Below are 20,479 nucleotides of genomic sequence, written 5' to 3' on the forward strand. Positions count from 1 at the left end.
CTCAGTTCAGTTCAGTAGCTTAGTCATGTCCAACTCTGTGACCCCAGGGACTGCAGCACGCCAGGCTTCCCTGTTCATCACCAACTCATGGGACTTGCTCAAACTCATGTCCATCATGTCAGTGATGCCATCTAACCATCTCATCATCTGTCATCCCCTTCTCCTCCTGCCTTCAATCTTTCCCAGCATCAGGGTCTTTTCCAATGAGTCAGTTCTTCACATCAGGTGGCCTAAGTATTGGGCTTCAGCTTCAGCATCATTCCTTCCAATGAATATTCAGGACTGATTTCCTTTAGGATTAATTGATTTGATCTCCTTGCAGTCCAAGTGACTCTCAAGAGTCTTCAACACTGCAGTTCAAAAGCATCAATTCTTTGGTGCTCAGCTTTCTTTATGGTCTAGCTCTCACATCCATACATGACTACTGGAAAAACCATAGCTTTGACTATATGGATCTTTGTCGGTAAAGTAATGTCTCTGCTTTTTAATATGCTGTTTAGGTTTGTTGTAGCTTTTCCTCCAAGGAGCAAGCATCTTTTAATTTCATGGCTGCAGTCACCATCTGCAATAATTTTGGAACCCAAGAAAATAAAATGTATCACTGTTTGCACTGTTTCCCCATCTATTTGCCATGAAGCGATGGGATTGGATGCCATCATCTTAGTTTTTGAATGTTCAGGGTTTTTTTGTTTATTTGTTTGTTTTTAAACATTTTAACTGAGGGATAATTGCTTTACAGAATTTTGTTGTTTTCTGTCATACATCAAGAAGAATCAGCCATAGGTACATGTATGTCACCTCTTTCCCAAACCTCCCTTTCATCCCCCTCTACTTCCTACCCTTCAGCCTGTCCCAGAGCCCCTGTTTGAGTTCTCTGAGTTATACATCAAATTCCTTTTGGCTATCTATTTTGCATATGGTATTACAAATTTCCATGTTACTCTCCATACATCTCCCCTTAAGTGTTAAGTTTTAAGCCAGCTTTTTCACTCTCACTCTCATCAAGAGGATCTTTAGTTCCTCTTTGCTTTCTGCCACAGGATTGCTGTCATCTGCGTATATGAGATTATTGATATTTCTCCTGGCAATCTTGATTCCAGCTTGTGCTTTATCCAGCCTGACATTTCACATGATGTACTCTGCCTGTAATTTAAACAAGCAGGGTGACAATACACAGCCTTGATGTATTCCTTTCCTAAAGTAGTTGTGGTTTTTCCTTTGTTGAAATTTGCCTTTGATATTGGAATACGTTCTTAATAAATGTGGTTATGTTATACATCATTTGAATGCACAATTCTTGCTTTATATTTTTTTTTGCTAATGACTTATTATTTGCTGTTTCTTTTATATGTACTTCAGACTCTGAAAATTATGTTAGACAAAAAGCAAACTCGAGCAGTTTTCTTATTCGAGTTCAAAATGGGGCATAAAGGAGCAGAGACAACTCACAACATCTAAAACGTGTTTTGACCCTGGAACTGATAACAAACATACAGTGCAGTGTTGTTTCAAGAAGTTTTGCAAAGGAGACAAGAGCCTTGATGAGTAGGAGCATAGTGGTCGGCCATTGTAGATTGACAGTGACCAATTGAGAGTAATCACTGAAGCTGATCCTTTTACAACTACATGAGATGTTGCTAAAGAACTCACAGTTGACCATTCTTTAGTCATTTCGCATTTGAAGCAAATTGGAAAAGTGAAAAAGCTCAATAAGTGGGTGCCGCAGGAACTGACCTAAAATTTAAAAAAAAATCTTGTTTGGAAATGTTGTCTTCTCTTATTCTTTGCAACAACAATGAACCATTTCTCAATCAGATTGTGATGTGGGACAAAAAAGTGGATTTTACACAACAATGGACTACCTCTTCTTCAAGCATCTTGACAACATTTTGCAGGGAAAATGCTTCCACAACTAGTAAAATGGAGAAAATGCTTTGAAGAGTTTGTTGAATCCCAAAGCCCAGAATTTTATGCTACAGGAATAAATAAACATTTCTTGTTGGCAGAAAAGTATTGATTGTAATGGTTCCTATTTTGATTAATAAAGAGATATGTTTGAACCTATTTACAACAATTTGAAATTCACAGCCCAAAACCACAATTAAGTTTGCACCAACCTAATATATTTTAATGGACCTTCTTGTTGTATACCTAACACCTACTCCACCCCTCACCATTGTGAAGAATAAGATAAATCAGACACTCAGATATAAGGGTTGGACCAAATCATTCTGAGCAGAAGAGAATTTTGCCTACAGGGATTGTCTACAGGGATTAGTAGATTTACACTGCCTAGTCCATACTAGCGGAGAAGGCAATGGCAACCTACTCCAGTACTCTTGCCTGGAAAATCCCATGGATGGAGGAGCCTGGTAGGCTGCAGCCCATGGGGTCTCTAAGTGGGACATGACTGAAAGACTTCACTTTCACTTTTCACTTTCATGCATTGGAGAAGGAAACGGCAACCCACTCCAGTGTTCTTGCCTGGAGGATCCCAGGGACGGGGGAGCCTGGTGGGCTGCCATCTATGGGGTCACACAGAGTTGGACATGACTGAAGTGACTTAGCAACAAGTCCATACTAGTTCCATGCTCATGGGAGTTAATTCAGGTTTAACCCAAAGTAGCATGAGGTACAAGCTTTTTGTTTTATTTTTGGTTATCAGGTATCATTGGAGAAGGAAATGGCAACCCACTCCACTATTCTTTCCTAGAGAATCCCGTGGACAGAGGAGCCTGGTGGGCTGCTGTCGATGGTGTCGCATAGAGTCAGACACGACTGAAGCGACTTAGCAGCAGCAGCAGCATCAGGTATCATCTATTCTCTACCTCCTGGATTATTATTATGTTTTTTTCTGGTGTAAGACACACCTGCTTAGGGAAGTATTGACACATGGCAGAAGAGTGAGCCAAGTAAACTTGAGAGAAATGGGACTGGGTTCCAAACAAACCAAGCCTGGAACCTTACCCCTGGGTTTTTAAGTTTTGTGAGTCAATAACTTCTCATATGGGCTTCCCAGGTGGCTCAGTGGTAAAGAACCCACCTGTCAATGCAGGAGATGCCAGAGACACAGGTTCCATTCCTGGGATGGGAAGCTACCCTGGAGAAGAAAGTGGCAATTCAATGGTTTGAGTATATATACACAAACTCTTTGTGATTCTGTGGACTGTAGCTCGCCAGGCTCCTCTGTCCATGGGGGTTCTCCAGGTAAGAACACTGGGGTGGGTTGCCATTTCCTTCTCCAGGGGATCTTCCCAACCCAGGGATCGAACCCAGGTCTCCTGCATTGTGGATGGATTAAGTACTACTGAGAAGTAATTGTGAATGGATTCATTACACCTGGGAAGCATATGTGTGTGTGTGTGTGTGTGTGTGTGTGTCTGTGTGTGTGTGTGTCTGTGTGTCTGTGTGTGTATACATACATATATGCAGTGCTGCTATTCATGGGGTCGCAAAGAGTGGGACACGACTGAGCAACTGAACTGAACTGATATGCAGTATTTTCAATTCTCCCCAGAAGTCTCTAAGCAAAATAGAAATGTGTGTATGTATGTTTTTCTGAACATATATATATGTTTCAGAATGTGACATAGAGCAGGGGTCTGCAAAATATAGGCTATAGGTAAAATCTAGTATGACCTGTAAGCCAAGAAGAATTTTTTTTAGAAGAGTTGTGAATAAAATGTGAAGAGTTCCAGAAAAACATCTACTTCTGCATCATTGACTATACTAGTCTTTGATTGTATGGATTACAACAAACTGTGGAAAATTCTTCAAGAGATGGGAATACCAGACCACCTTACCTGCCTCCTGAGAAATCTGTATGCGGGTCAAGAAGCAACAGTTAGAACCAATGGACTGGTTCCAAATTGGGAAAGGAGTACATCAAGGCTGTATATTGTCACCTAGCTTATTTAACTTCTCTGCAGAATACATCAGGTGAAATTCTGGATTGGATGAAGCACAAGCTGAAATCAAGATTGCCGGGAGAAATATCAATGATCACAGACATACAGATGACACCAGAAAGCAAAGAGGAACTAAAGAGCCACTTGATGAAACTGAAAGAGGAGAGTGAAAAAGCTGGCTTAAAACTCAACATTCAAAAACTAAGATCATGGCATCACTTCATGGAAAATAGATGAGGAAACAATGGGAAGAGTTGAAGATTTTATTTTCTTGGGCTCCAAAATTACTGTAGATGGTGACTGCAGCCATGAAATTAAAAAGAAGCTTGCTCCTTGGAAGAAAAGTTATCACAAACCTAGAGAGCATATTAAAAACTAGAGACATTTTGCCAACAAAGGTCCATCTAGTCAAAGCTTTGGTTTTTCCAGTAGTCATGTATGGGTGTGAGAGTTGGGCCATAAAACAAGCTGAGTGCTGAAGAATTGATTCTTTTTAACTGTGGTGTAGGAGAAGACTCTTTAAGAATGCCTTGGACTGCAAGGAGATCAAGCCAGTCAATCCTAAAGGAAATCAGTCCTGAATATTCATTGAAAGGAGAATGCTGAAGCTTAAGCTCCAATACTTTGGCCACCTGATGCGAAGAACTGACTCATTGGAAAAGACTCTGATGCTGAGAAAGATTGAAGGCAGGAGAAGGGGATGACAGAGGATGAGATGGTTATATGGCATCACCGACTCAATGGACATCAGTTTGAGCAAGCTCCAGGAGTTGGTAATGGACAGGGAATCCTGATGTGCTGCAGTCCATGGGGTCACAAGGAGTCAGAGACAACTGAGTGAATGAACTGAACTGAACTGAGGTGCCTGGCGGGCTACAGTCCATTGGATTGCAAAGAATTGGACATGACTTAAATCACCAGGGAAGCCTCTCTGAAATAGATATTAAAAGCCTATAGGTCACAAATACAAATCTGAGTGTAAGAGTAGCTTAAGTGCCATGTTCCTCAGGTGATTTGTTTTGAATTATATATTTTTAAAGGATGCTTGTTTCTCGAATGTTCACACACACACTTGTTAATAAGAGTCAGAAATGTACACATGGAAGTGACAAATTGATTCAAGGGATTAGATCTAATAGAATTCCTGAAGAATTGTGGGTGGAGGTTTGTAACATTGTATAGGAGGCAGTGATAAAACAATCCCCAATTTAAGTCTGAATTTTGCAATTAGGAGTTCATGATCCTAGCTACAGTCAGCTCCTTGTCTTGTTTTTGCTGACTGTACAGAGCTTATCCATCTTTGAATGCAAAGAATATAATCAATCTGATTTCAGTATTGACCATCTGGTGATATCGATGTGTAGAAGTCATTTCTTGTGTTGTTGGAAGAGTGTGTTTGCTATGACCAGTGTGTCCTCTTCGGAAACCTCTGTTAGGCATTCCCCTGCTTCATTTTGTACTCCAAGGCCAAACTTGCCTGTTACTCCAGGTATCTCTTGACTTCCTATATTTGCATTCCAGTACCCTGCAATGAAAAGGATATCTTTTTTGGATGTTAGTTCTAGAAGGTCTTGTAGGTCTTTTAGAACTGTTCAACTTCAGTTTCTTGAGCGTTACTGGTTCATACAAAGGGGATTCTTCTATGAGAGCTTGAATCATCAGGGCATGCACCAAGGTCACACTGTCTTATTACGTCTCTTGCATCTGTTGATTGATGTGCTAGGGCAAGGTGTTAAACACAACCAGTCTCATTACCATTAAGCATTTCTTTTGGGTGCACTGGGCATAGATCAATTTTGGTTTTGGAAAGTCAGAGAATACTTTCAGTAGGAGATCATGCCTAAACTGAAGCTTTAATAATTTTGGAGGGATAAGTGAATTTCCTTATTTCACTTAGTAGAACAACTAAGAACTTGAGAATAAGTATTTTTAATAGACTAGAATGAGAATACTTTTGAGGAGAAAGTGAAAGTGAAAGTGAAGTTGCTCAGTCGTGTCCGACCCTTTGCGACCCCATGGACTGCAGCCTGCCAGGCTCCTCTGTCCATGGGATTTCCCAGGCAACAATACTGGAGTGGGCTGCCATTTCCTTCTCCAGAGGATCTTCCCAACCCAGGGATCAAACCCAGGTCTCCCGCATTGTAGGCAGATGCTTTTACCATCTGAGAAAGTATTCATTCTTAATTTACTCTCTCTAAGATTAAATGATAAAACTGCTTTTGAGTTTATATATTGCCTGTCTTTGATAATGAAAACAGTAAGGGACTAGGCAAATCTTTCACAAAGCAAGAAAATGTACCCAGAATTTTCCAAAATAACTTACTGTTGTTTATTTAAGACAAGAAATGACTGAGGAAAAATTTTCTGAGCTCAAGGACATATCAATAGAAAACTCTAAAACTGAAAAGCAAAATAAGACTGAAAAAAGTCACAACAGATTATATAAGAACTGTGAGACAACTACAAAGGATATAGCACACACAGTAAGAATTCCAGAAGAAGAAGGAATGAAAAAGAAAAAAAAAAAAAGTAATAGTTCAACAAGAAGAATGGAAAATTTTCACCCAATTATTGTCAGACACCAAATTGTGATCCCAGAACATCAGAGGGACACCAAGCAAGATAAACACTAAAAACCTCCCCTTAGGTATATCATATTCAAACACAGAAAAATCAAAAGAAATTAAAAAAATCCATTAAAAAGTCAGAACTTAAATATACCTTAATATAGAGATGCAAAGATAAAACTGACTTTTCCTAGGAAATCCCGCTATAAAGAAGAGGGGGGAGTGAAAAATTCAAAGTACCAGCAACAAAATAACAACCTAGGAAAAAATTCAACCTAGAATTTTAGTCATTGAAGAATTATCCTTATTAAGTAAAGGAAAATAAAAACTTTCTCAGATAAACAGCTGGGAGAGGGGCTTCCCTGGTGGTCCAGTGGCTAAGACTTCATGATCCTAATGCAGGGGGCTGTGGTTCAATCCCTGGTCAGGGAACTAGATCCCAACTAGTTCCCTGGAACAACTAAGATCTGGTGCAACCAAATAAACATTTAAAAATAAAACATAAATAAATAAAAAACAACTGGGAGAATTTGTTGCCAGTACAGTTGAATGGCAAGAAATGTTAAGAGGAGTTTTTAAGAGAGAAATAAATGATTTAGATCAGAAACAAATCTACATAGAAAAAGAAGAACACTTGGAAAGGTATAAGTGAAAGTATACTTTTTAAAAAATTGAGAAATCATTGATTTGCAATATTATATAGGTTTCAGGTAAAAAAACATATTGATTCACAGTTTTTAAAAATTATACTTCATTAATAGTTAGCATAAAGTGTAGATTAAGATTTACTGAGCATGGCCCCACCCATCATAGAAGACCCAGATTCCCCCACAGACAGTCTGTCTCATCAGGATACTTCACAAGCTTCTATCCTATCCATCAGAGGGCAGACAGAATGGAAATCACAAAATAGAAAACTAACCAAATTGATCACTTGGATCACAGACTTGTCTAATTCAATGAAACTTTGAGCCATGCCATGTAGGGCCACCCAAGATGGATGTGTCATGGTGGAGAGTTCTGACAAAATGTAGTCCACTGGAGAAGAGAATGACAAACCACTTCAGTATTCCTGCCTTGAGAATGCCATGAGCAGTATGAAAAGGCAAAAAGATATGACACTGAAAGATGAACTCCCCACTTCGGTAGGTACCCAAGATGCTACTGGAGAAGAGTGGAAAAAAACAAAAAAAAAACTCCAGAAAGAATGAAGAGGCTGAGCCAAAGCGAAAATAACACCCAGTTGTGCATGTGACTAGTGATAGAAGTATAGTCCAATGCTGTAAAGAACAGTATTGCATAGGAACCTGGAATGTTAGGTCCATGAATCAGAGTAAATTAGAAGTGGTCAAGCAGGTGATCTCAAGAGTGAACATTGACATTTTAAAATCAGTTAACTAAACTGGACTGGCATGGGTGAATTTGACTCAGATGACCATTATATCTACTACTGTGGGAAAGAATCCCTTAGAAGAAATGGAGTAACCCTCCTATTCAACAAAAGAGTCCTAAATGCAGTACTTAGATGCAGTCTCAAAAACAACATAATGATCTATGTTTGTTTCCGGGAAACCATTCAATATCACAGTAATCCAAGTCTATGCCACAACCAGTAGTGCTGAAGAAGCAGAAGTTGAATGGTTCTAAAAGACTTACAAGACCTTCTGGAACTAACACCCAAAAAAGATATCCTTTTCATTGCAGGGTACTGGAATGCAAATGTAGGAAGTCAAGAGATACCTGGAGTAACTGGCAAATTTGGCCTTGGTGTACAAAATGAAGCAGGGGAATGCCTAACAGAGGTTTCTGAAGAGAACACACTGGTCATAGCAAACACACTCTTCCAACAACACAAGAAATGACTTCTATACATCGATATCACCAGATGGTCAATACTGAAATCAGATTGATTATATTCTTTGTATTCAAAGATGAAGAAGCTCTATACAGTCAGCAAAAAAAAGACCAGGAGCTGACTGTAGCTTGGATCAGGAACTCCTTATTGCAAAATTCAGACTTAAATTTAAGAAAGTAGGGAAAACCACTAGACCATTCAGGTATGACCCAAATCAAATCCCTTGCGATTATGCAATGGAAGTGACAAATTGATTCAAGGGATTAGATCTGTTAGAGTTCCTGAAGAACTGTGGATGGAGGTTTGTAACATTGTATAGGAGGCAGTGATAAAACAATCCCCAAGAAGAAGAAATGCGTAAAGGAAAAATGGTTGCCTGAGGGGGCCTTACAAATAGCTGAAAAAAGAAGAGAAGTGAAAGGCAAAGGAGAAAAGAAAGATATATCCATCTAAATGCAGAGTTCCAAAGAATAGGAAGGAGAGATAAGAAAGCCTTCCTAAGTAAGCAGTGCAAAGAAATAGAGAAAAACAATCGAATGGAGAAGACCAGAGATCTCTTCAAGAAAATTAGAAATACCAAGGGAATATTTCATGCAAAGATGGGCACAATAAAGGACAGAGATGGTATGAGCCTAACAGAAACAGAAGATATGAAGAAGAGCTAGCAGGAATACACAGAAAAACTATAGAAAAAAGATCTTCATGACCCAGATAATCATGATGGTGTGATCACTCATCTAGAGCCAGACATCCTGGTGTGAGAAATCAAGTGGGCCTTAGGAAGCATCACTACGAACAAAGCTAGTGCAAGTGATGTAATTCCAGCTGAGCTATTTAAAATCTTAAAAGATGATGCTGTGAAAGTGGTGCACCAAATATGCCAGCAAATTTGGAAAACTCAGCAGTGGCCACAGGACTGGAAAAGGTCATTTTTCATTCCAATCCCAAAGAAAGGCAAACTACTGCACCATTGCTATCTTCTCCCAGACTAGCAAAGTACTGCTCAAAATTCTCCAAGCTAGACTTCAACAGTACATGAACCGAGAACCTCCAGATGTTCAAGCTGGTTTTAGAAAAGGCAGAGGAACCAGAGAACAAATTGCCAACATCCGTTGGATCAGAGAAAAAGCAAGAGAATTACAGGAAAAAAAAAAAAGCCTATTTCTGCTTATTGACAATGTTAAAGCCTTTGACTGAGTGGATCACAGAAAACTGTGGGAAATTCTTCAGTAGATGGGAATACCAGACCACCTTACCTGCATCCTGAGAAATGTGTATGCAGGTCAAGAAACAACAGTTAGAAATGGGCATGGAACAACAGACTGGTTCCATATTGGGTAAGGAGTACATCAAGGCTGTATATTGTCACCCTGCTTATTTAGCTTATATGCAGAATAAATCATGAGAAATATTGGACTGGATGAAGCACAAGCTGGAACCAAGATTAACGGGACAAATATCAATAATCTCAGATATGCAGATGATACCACCCTTATGGCAGAAAGTGAAGAGGACTAAAGAGCCACTTGATGAAGGTGGAAGAAGAGAGTTAAAAAACTGGCTTAAAACTCAACATTCTCAACATTCAAAAAACTTAGATCATAGTATCCAGTCCCATCTCTTCATGGCAAATAGATGAGGAAACAGTGCAAACAGTGACACACTTTATTTTCTTGGGCTCCAAAATTACTTCACATGGTGACTGCAGCCATGAAATTAAAAGACGCTCCTTGGAGGAAAAGTTATGAACAACCTAGACAGCATATTAAAAAAAAGAGGCATTACTTACCAAGAAAGGTCCATATAGTCAAAGCTATGGTTTTTCCAGTGGTCATCTATGGATGTGACAGTTGGTCTATAAAGAAAGCTGAGGGCCGAAGAACTGATGCTTTTGAACTGTGGTGTTGGAGAAGACTTTTGAGAGACCTTTGGAGAGCAAGGAGATCAAACCAGTCAGTTTTAAAGGAAATCAGTCCTGAATATTTATTGGAAGTTTGGATGATGAAGATGAAGCTCCAGTACTTAAGACCATCTGATGCAAAGAACTGACTCACTGGAAAAGACCCTAATGCTGGGAAAGGTTGAAGGTAGGAGGGGAAGAGGATGACAGAGGATGAGATGTTTGGATGACATCACTGACTTGATGGGCATGAGTTTGACCAATTCTGGGAGTTGGTGATGGACATGGAAGCCTGGCATGCTGCAGTTCATGGGGTCGCAGGCCTGGACACGACTGAGCGACTGAACTGAAAGTATGGGCTATATTCCCTGTATTATAAAATATATCCTTGTTGCTTATTTATTCTATACATATTATTTTATACCTCTTCACCCCCTACTTCTGTCTCCCCCCAACTTTCCTGTTCTCCCCAATAACCACTAGTATGTTCTCTCTATCTGTTAGTCTGTTTCTTTTTTGTTATGTTCATTCATTAGTTTATTTTTTAGATCACTGATGTGAATGATATCATATGGCATTTTTTTCTCTGTCCAATTTATTTCCCTAAGCATAATATCCTCCAAGTCCATCTGTGTTGCTACAGTGGCAAAATTTTATTCTTTCCTAAGTTTTTTATGGTAGTTTAATTTTTAGGTTTTTTTTTTTTTTTTTTTGAGTAATAGCCATACAATTTCCCACTGTAGATGTACTAATATAAATTCCCAACAACAGTGTAGAAGCATTCTTTTTTTCTTTCCATCCTTGCCAGTATTTGTTATCACTGGTCTTTTTGGTGCTAGCCATTCTGGCTCAGACAGTAAAGCATCTGTCTACAATGTGGGAGACCTGGGTTCAATCCCTGGGTTAGAAAGATCTCCTGGAGAAGGAGATGGCAACTCACTCCAGTATTCTTGCCTGGAAAATCCCATGGATGGAGGAGCCTGGTAGGCTACAGTCCATGGGGTCGGACACAACTGAGTGACTTCACTCACTCACGTTCCATATGAAACGATATGTCACTGTGGTTTTGATTTGCACTTCTCTGGTGATTAATGGTGTTATGCATCTTTTCATATGCCAGTTGGCCATCTGTATGTCTTCTCTGGAAAAATATCTATGCAGCCCTTCTGTCCATTCTTAATTGGGTTGTTTGATTCTTGATATTAAGTTGTAGGAGCTGTTTATATATTTTGCACTAACCTCTTAAGAGGGACGTTTATAGCAATACAAGCTTACTTCAGGTAATAAAAAAAAAATCTCAAGTAACAACCTGACCTTACACCTAAAGGAAATGGGAAAAGTAGAACAGTGAAACCTTCAGTTAGTAGAAGGAAAGAAAGCATAAAGATCAGAGCAGAAACAAATAAAACTGTGACAAAAACAATTAAAAATTCAAAGAAACTAAAGAGCTGATTCTTTGAAAAGATAAATAAAATTGATCAACTTTTAGCCAGACTCATCAAGAAAAAGAGAGAGGGCCAAAACTGATAAAATCAGAAGTTAAATGAAGTTAAAACCAACCCTGTGTGTATTTGTCCGCTTAGTGGCTCAGTCACGTCCAACTCTTGCGACCCTATGGACTGTAGCCTACCAGGCTCCTCTGTCCATGGGATTCTCTAAGCAATAATACTGGAGTAGGTTGCCATTTCCTACTCTGGGGATCTTCACAACCCAGGGATCAAGCCCAAGTCTCTAGCATGATCTGCATTGGCAGGAGGATTGTTTTCCACTGAGCTACCTGGGAAGCTGAAAATTCAGAAATACAAAGAATCATAGGAGAATACTACAAGCAACTATATGCCAACAAATGTAGAGGAAACGTACAAATTCTTATAAAGGTACAACCTCCCAAGGCTGAATCAGAAATAAATAGAAAATATGAACAGACCACTTACAAATGAGAAGCAAATGAATCAATTATTTTAGTGGGAAAATCAACTCTGGTTATCAGAAGTAAATCTAGCAGGCAGAAAATCAGATAAAATATAGTTGACCTCAAAATCATCAATCAACAGAATAAAAAGGATGCTTATGCAACACAGCAACAGAATACAGATTCATCTCAAGCTTACATGGAACATTCACCCAAATAGACCACATTCTGGGCCATGAAACACAACTTTAAAAGGATAGAAAACACAGTGTGTGCTCTCAGAGACAGTGGAATGAAGCAAGACATCAGAAACAGAAATTTAGCTGGAAAATTTCAATTTGCTTGGAGAGTTAAAACTTCTAGCACTTCCAAATAAAACATGAGTTGAAGAGCTCTCAAGAGAAATTTTAAAACATTTTGGCCTAAATGAAAATTAAATCAAGACTGTTCAAAATTTGTGGGTGCAGAGAAAGTAGTGTGTAGAGGAACATTTATAGGAATAAATGCATGTATTAGAAAGGAAGAAATGTCTAAAAACAGTTATGTAAGCTTCAACTTTAGGCAGTTAGGAAAGGAGAACAAATTAAGGTACACAGAAACATAATAATTAGAGCAGAAATCAATGAAATTGAAAAATAGCGTACTCTTGCCATATGATCCTTGCCATATACTTCTTGGTATTTACCTAAAGCAGTTGTAAATGTATGCCTACACAAAAACCTATCCATGATTGTTTATATCAATTTTATTTGTAATGGCAAAACTTTGGAAGCAACCAAAACATCCTTTAGTAGGTGAATGGGTGAATAAATAAAATGATGGATCCAGATGATAGAATCATTTTAGTGATAAAAAAATGAGCTATGAAACCATAAATGAGAGGGAGGAAATTTAAATGTGTATTACCAACTGAAAGAATTGAAAAGGCTACATACTTTGTGATTCAAACTATTTGACATTTTGGAAAATGCAAGACTCATGATAATACAAAAATCAGTGCTTGCCATAGGCAAAGAACAGAGGATTTTTAGGGCAGTGAAATAGTCAATATCATATATAATGATGATTACTTGTCATTGTACATCTGTGCAAATCCACACAATGTACACTGCTGACATTCAACACTGATATAAACTATGGTCTTTGAGTGGTAGTAATGTATCAATGTGTATTCATCAATTGTAATGTACCATTCTAGTTGGGGATGTTAATCATGAGGGAGGCTATACATGTATGGGAAAAAAGGATATATAAGAATTCTCTCTACCTTCCTCTCAGTTTTGCTATGAATCTATTACTGGTCTAAAATGTAAAATCCATTAAAAATTTTTTTAAATTAACACAAAAATTTGCACACAGTGGGTGTCACCAAAGATGTTGGTTTAAGGGATTACATGAATAGCAGGCAAACCTTACGCAGTCCTCCCCTCTACTCTGCTTTTCCCTTCTCTTGCTTCCTTTCTTGGCAAGTTGAAGTTAACTTCTACCTGTTTAATAGCAATCACAATTTCTTACTTGTTAAGATTTTACATGTATATTTTTATACTTTATCAAAGTTGTTGATTATATGAAATCTGCAGTAGCAAATAATATGCAGACTATTGTGTCTTGTTGAGTTTTTTGTTGTTTAATTAAAATGTTAAAAATCAAATATGAATGAATAGGAATTTTAAATAAAGGATAGTTTTTAATTTTTGACCACTTTTTTTCTATAATTATGCTAGATGTATAGTCTATTAAATAGGTTATAGGTTATTTTTGTGCTGATAGTTGTGAAGACATTCCTGGCCTGTAAGATAATTGTGAAGATCTTCCTGGCCCATAAGAGCTGAAAACCAAAGAAATTATAGATGAAAGAAAGTCATAAATTTATAGCATTTTAGAAATACTTGAGATTTTTTAACAATAACTGGAAAACAATAAACTTAATTTAGTACTTAAAACTAAGGTAAATAAGGATCCAGGGTAAAATCTGGAAAACAAGACTAAAATTTTCCTGTTGTAATTGTTCATGGTTTGAGTTTCAGTATGAGAATGAACTGAAATGTCCCCCCTTCAGCCTTCACTTCTGCTTGAGAGAGGAAACAATAAATAGGATGAGAGAATTTTTTATTCACAATGAAGAAAAATAAAGACTAAGAAAGGCTTCCCAATGTGCCTCTTAGAAAATGACTAGAATAACCAAAGTAAAAACAAAAATTATGAGTGGTGAGCGAAGATCGATAGAACTCATTAGTTCTCAAAATAAGGAAAAGTGCCAAACAACCAAAAATCCTGAGGAATTTTTGCCATTTCTAATATATATTGAGTTAGATCTATGTATTCTTCCTGGATGCCTGTGGAATTCTTTATTTTTGTAATTGCTGGTAAGCTGGGGGTGAGAAGTGACCTGACCTAGACATTGAGAGACCTGGTATGCCCATTCTGTAGCTCTTGGCCCTTGAGTGAGTAAGTTTCCTCTGAGGCTCAATATATAGGGACAGTAATGTTTGTGAGCACAGACTGAGGTAATACCTGTTAGGTGCTCAGAATTGATTGGCACATAGGCAGTGCTTTCCGGATGTTAGTTATTAGAAGAAGTATTATGATTCCATAGTTTGTTACTATTTTGTATCTAAATCACTATCTTTCTGATAATGGAATCAGCAAGGGAGTTGGATCCTCTAATTTTAAAAAATAATCTTTCCGATTACTTCTAAGGTAATCTTGCTAAAGCAAATGACTTCACACTGGCAACCTCTGTATTACAGAGGATTTTCCATTCCTTTTATAAAAAAAGAAGAATCTGTCACTGTCTGGCATGCTGGCAAAACTCCCCCTGGAATCATAAAAATATATTGAAAAATGTTCCCCCCATTATTTTCTGAAAGAGTGGAAGAGTTTGTGAAGGATTTTATTTTTTCCTTAAATGTTTGGTAGAATTCACCAATAAAGTCATCTTGGCCTGGGCTTTCCTTTATGAGCATATTTTAAATTATTAATTCAGTGAGTTTTTTTTTTTTTTTTTTGCTTGTTAAAAGTCTGTTTAGGTTTCCTGCTTCTTATTAAGTTAGTTTTGGAAATTTGTATCTTTGGGGGAATTTTTCCATTTCATTCAAAATGCCTACTTGTTTGACCCAATGCTGTTCTTACGTGCTTGGTGTGGGTCAGGACCCCGGCTATGGAGGTCTGGCCTGGGCAGGAACCTGGATGACTTCAAGGCACTGTTTGTGTGAGCACCAGGAGTGGTTGCCCCTGCGCTGCTCAGTTGCTGCTTTGGGTCTGAGCCTTTGTCCTTTGTTGCTCTGCCACAGTGTGGAGGTATATCATGTCCCTTAGCCCAGTGTGGAGGTGTATCATAAGTGACTACCCTTCTTAGGTTGAAATGCAGGCCAGGGTGGTTGTGAGAAACCAGCCAACCACCCTGCAATCTTACTTCTCCCTCTCTGCCCTGTGTCGGGATCAAGTGAGTTTGTGCATGCTTCTTACAAGCAGGCTTTCCCAGTCCTGCTGTTAGTCCCACTAGCCCTGGAACCAGTGAAGTGGGCTCACCTTCTCAGTGTCAGACTCCAAGGCTGGGTGCTCAGTGTGTGATTTGAACAGCTCACTCCCCAGGGAGGGTCTCCACCTGTGTAACATCTTTTTTCCTCTGAGTCTCCCTCCCAGGGGCACAGGTCCTAACCTGATCCCATCTCTTCCCTTCCTACCTGATTCTGTGTGAATTTTCTCACAGATTTGGTCATGCAGGAGTATTTCATCAAGTCTCTGATTACTTTTCTGGATTGTTCCACATGTAGATGTATTTTTGATGTGTTTTCATAGGGGGAGGTGAGTTCCATGTCCTCCTGTTCCACCATCTTGATCTTCTCTGAACTTAAAGCCATGCTTCTGCTCAAAACTCTGCAGTGACTATCCATTTCAGTGACCTTCTTCACATTCTTCAAACATGTCAAATGTGTTCTGGCCTCCTTAAGCATACTTTTGCCTTTTGTATTTTCTTGTTTGCTTTACTCGAATGTTTTTCTAATATTCTTACTGTATCTTATGTCCTCGTACCAATACTATCTAAGTTCAGCCTATGTAAAAAGCAATTCACTTGTTATATATTTAGTCTTCGGTTTATCTGTTATTTAATTTTACTTATCAGAGAATGTCAGCTTCATGGTATTACAGACTTCTGTTTAGAGAGCAGTTACTGGTCATTTTCAAGATACTAATTTTTTCTTGAAAATCCATTGTTTTCTTTTTCTTTTAGTAGTTAAGTACCTACTAGATATTTATTAACCAATTTTACTTACAGCTAAGTGTGTTCATCTGACCATATTTTTGTTAGATTTGTAAGTGAACAGAGTTAATGGCTGCAATTGTTGCTTCAAATACTTAAATGGTAATTTCCCATGGACTGAAATGCATTAGTCATGTGGGTCAATTACAGTGTCTTTGCACATGGCTTCCCTGGTGGTTCAGTGATGAAGAATCTGCCTGCAATGCAGGAGACCTGGGTTTCATCCCTGGATTGGGAAGATCCCCTGGAGAATGGAATTGTCTACCCACTCCAGCATTCTTTCCTGGAGAATACCATGGACAGAGGAGCTTGGCAGACTAGAGTCCATGGGATCATAAAGAGTCGCTCATGACTGAGAGACTCACACTTAAGCATGATGAGGAAAGATGGAATTATTTTATTGAGCAGCACTGCTCAACCAGTGTAGACTGCATGCAAGCAAAGTAGACTTCTGTCTTAGTTGAATCGTTGTAAGTTTTATTCTTTTAATGTATTTCACCCTAACTGTGGTGCTGGAGACGACTCTTGTGAGTCCCTTGGACTACAAGGAGATCCAACCAGTCCATCCTAAAGGAGACCAGTCCTGGGTGTTCATTGGAAGGACTGATGCTGAGGCTGAAACTCCAATACTTTGGCCACCTCATGCGAAGAGTTGACTCACTGGAAAGACCCTGATGTCTGGAGGGATTGGGGGCAGGAGGAGAAGGGGACGACAGAGGATGAGATGGCTGGATGGCATCACCAACTCGATGCACATGAGTCTGAGTGAACTCCGGGAGTTGGTGATGGACAGGGAGGCCTGGCGTGCTGCGATTCATGGGGTTGCAAAGAGTTGGACACGACTTAGTGACTGAACTGAAGTGAACTGAAGTGAACTAAAGTTTTATTCTTTTAATGTATTTCACCCTAATTTTTAGATCATCAGTGAAAATATTTAAGTGAAGGAATAAATTGATAGAGCCCACTTACAAAATTTCAGAAATTGAAAAATTGCTTTCCTTGGTTAATTTTTTCTTTAGCTGTTTAATAGTAATGGTAGCAGTAAGCTTCCTACCTGTTTCATCATTTTAGTTCAAATGATTTTGCTCTTTAATCACATATAAGAAATATTACCAGTTTTTGGTGATCTGTCTATATGATATTGAAGTAGCTTATTTTGATATCCTCTCTTAGAAAATTCTGAATAATGATTGGTTACTGAATTTTATCTTGTGCCTTTCTGCATCCATTTATATGTTTTTACGTTTTCTCTCTATTATTTGTGTAATGAGCTTTGTAATACTTAATCATAGTGTTCTTATTATTCTTTGCTTACATTGCTGGATTCTTTTTACTCGTGTTTAGAATTTTTGCATCTGTTCTCAAAGATTAGATTGGGTATGATTTTCTTCTTATTGCCTCATTGGACTGATCAGGGCTTTGAGTACAATGCTGAATATGTTGAATAGGTTGGGTGAGAGATGTTATCCCTTGTTTTTGATCTTATAGAGCTAATGTTTAGTATTTTATTATTACAATATTAAGTTTTTGATGTCATTTATCTAGTATTATTTTGAATACGTTAAGTTAAATAAAACATAATATAGTCATCTTTTTATCTGCAAGAGGTTGGTTTCAGGACCTGCTGCAAGTACCAGAATTTGCAGATGCTCTAGTTATTTACCCTTGGTCCTGTATATCTGTGGTTTTCGCAGTGTGATAGTATAGTACTTTTTTCTACTGAAAAAAAATTCATGTATAAGTGACTCATGTAGTTCATACTTGTGGTGTTCATGTGTCAACTGTATTAAAATTAATCTCATCTATTTATTTTCACTGTTTTTTAGTATAGCTAGTAGAAACTTTTAAGGTATTTTATGGCATACATTACATTCTCTTGGACAGTATTGCTGTAGAGTAGTATTCCAAGGTGGAAATAAGTTATTTCTTAAATGGAGAAGGAAAGTAAGAAGAGCTCACGTTGGTTATTTTATATCCCTATAGATAATTTAGTCATGTTCTAACATTATATTATAAAATGCATAGCCAGGTGTAGTTTGATAATTGTTTGGGCATTCATATCACCAGAGATTTCTCAGCACTCATTCATCCCTTGATAAATGTTAATGAGAAAGTCTTAGAGTGCCTAAATAGTTTTATATAGTAATAATATGAAAACAAGTATATTAAATTTACCACTATGTTTTCTAAAATGTAAGTGAACTCATAAGTAGCTTTCTCCCACTTTTTTTTGGTAAAAAGACTAAATAGCAATTCCCTCTTCCTCCCTTATATTCAGCCACTTGTTCTTGTATAAAAAACATGAAAAATCTATTAGTGAATGTGAAAAAAGATGGATTTACAAGCACAAAGGATTTGATAATAAACTCTTTAAGGAACTCTTTTTTCAGCCTGGAACTAATATAACAGAAAAATTTGCACGCTGGAAACATGTAAGTACAATTATTTTATTATGTTTTTTTTTATTACTATTTTTATTTCTTTATTTTTTATTATGTTTCTTTGAAATATTGTTGATACTATAGTTATAGATCATATTATATTAATAATTTCTTTAATTACTTTTAATATCTTCTATTATCTTGTTAATATTCTTGATATTTTTGTGATGTGATAAAAGTCATATAATATAGTATAATTTTTGTGGTATATTAATCACTCCAAAACTAATTTGTGCTTTGTATATATGTTTTCTCTTATTAATTATTGCAAGTAATTATTAACAGTGATATAAAATCTCAGTAGCTGAAAACATAGAGAAATATTTAGTTTGTTAGACTGATAATTGTACATATAGCAAAATATTCACGGAGTGCTTTATGCTAAATTTTGTATTGCTTTAAGGACACAGTAAAAATAGAAATAAATTTGTATTTATTGAGTGCCTACTATGTACCGGGCACTGTGCTAGGTATTTTGCATGTGTAGGTAGTTTATTCTTCACAATACTGTAATATAGGTACTTCTACCTCTTTTTTTATGAATAGGGAAACTAAAGCTCAGAGGGGTCAATTAACTTACTAAAAGCCAGACAGTTAAGTGACATTGCTGGGATTTAACTCAGAGATCTTCTGACCTCAAAATTTGTGCCTTTTTTTATTTTTTAGAGTTTTGCTTTGAACACTAGGTAATTGTAAAAATGAAAACTTGGCATTATAGTATAATTAACTGAAATGAACTTTTTGTGAATTGTAAAGCACTGTTTTTGTATGTAAACTCTTTCGTATTTGCAGTTGTACCTGAGTAGCCTGAGTTACAAATGTTTCTATTATATTAACATAATTAGAAGGAAATGCAAAATGTCCAGACTGCAATTAGCCTGATTTCTGTGTAATTGAAGACATGTGTTCTAGACACAGTAGATATAGTAATGTCCTCAATCCCTTAAATCCCACCAAAGTTTTTCCATTGAATAAAAGGATAGGTTTTAAAAAGCAACTATTACGGATACATAAATAGGAATAATATATATTATAAAGGTTATGTTATTTAATACCTATGAAGATACGTAAAATATACAATTTTGGATCTTTGGAAGTATTTTGAATATTACAAATATTTTGCTAAAATATATTAATAATAAGGAATTTTCTAAAGCTCCTTGATATTAGTGATTCTATTAACCACATCACTACTAATGTCATTTATTAAAAGCTATTCTTTTCTAGTCTTATGTTTTTTTCACTGCTTATGGCTACCATTCATGGACCATTATTCATAGAACATTATTGAAGTTGTCTCCAAAGCTCACTTTCTTTTTTAAATTTATTTTTTTGCTGTGCTGGTTCTTCATTGCCGTGTAGGCTTTTCTCTAATTGCGGTAAACCAGGCTACTCTTGCTTGCAGTGTGTGGGTTTCTCATTGCGATAGCGTCTCTTGTTGGAGAGCATGGGCTCCGGAGTGTGTGGGCTTCTGTAGCTGTGTCATGTGGGATCTTCCTGGATCAGGAATCAAAGCTCTGTCTCCTGCATCGGCATGCAGATTCTTTACCATGTAGCCACCAAGGAAGCCCAAAGCTCACTTTCTTAAAGTAACTGAAGTAATTTTTCTCTGAAAGATTCATCTTTGAATCT

The 20,479-nt window shown here is 37.4% G+C and overlaps 1 protein-coding gene across 9 annotated transcripts in view; it reads left to right on the forward strand.

Annotated features, from left to right (window-relative positions):
- The window catches only part of LRRIQ3 (leucine rich repeats and IQ motif containing 3), a 209,432-nt gene that overhangs the window by 54,725 nt on the left and 134,228 nt on the right, over nt 1-20,479 (forward strand). For all 9 annotated transcript variants that reach the window (XM_059884571.1, XM_059884568.1, XM_059884569.1 and 6 more), the window contains one exon: nt 18,685-18,838. In XM_059884571.1, the coding sequence (XP_059740554.1) occupies nt 18,685-18,838 (154 nt within the window). The remainder of the gene's footprint in view (nt 1-18,684; nt 18,839-20,479) is intronic.

The sequence above is a fragment of the Bos taurus genome, chromosome 3 (genome assembly GCF_002263795.3).
Source record: "Bos taurus isolate L1 Dominette 01449 registration number 42190680 breed Hereford chromosome 3, ARS-UCD2.0, whole genome shotgun sequence".
Lineage (NCBI taxonomy): Eukaryota > Metazoa > Chordata > Mammalia > Artiodactyla > Bovidae > Bos > Bos taurus.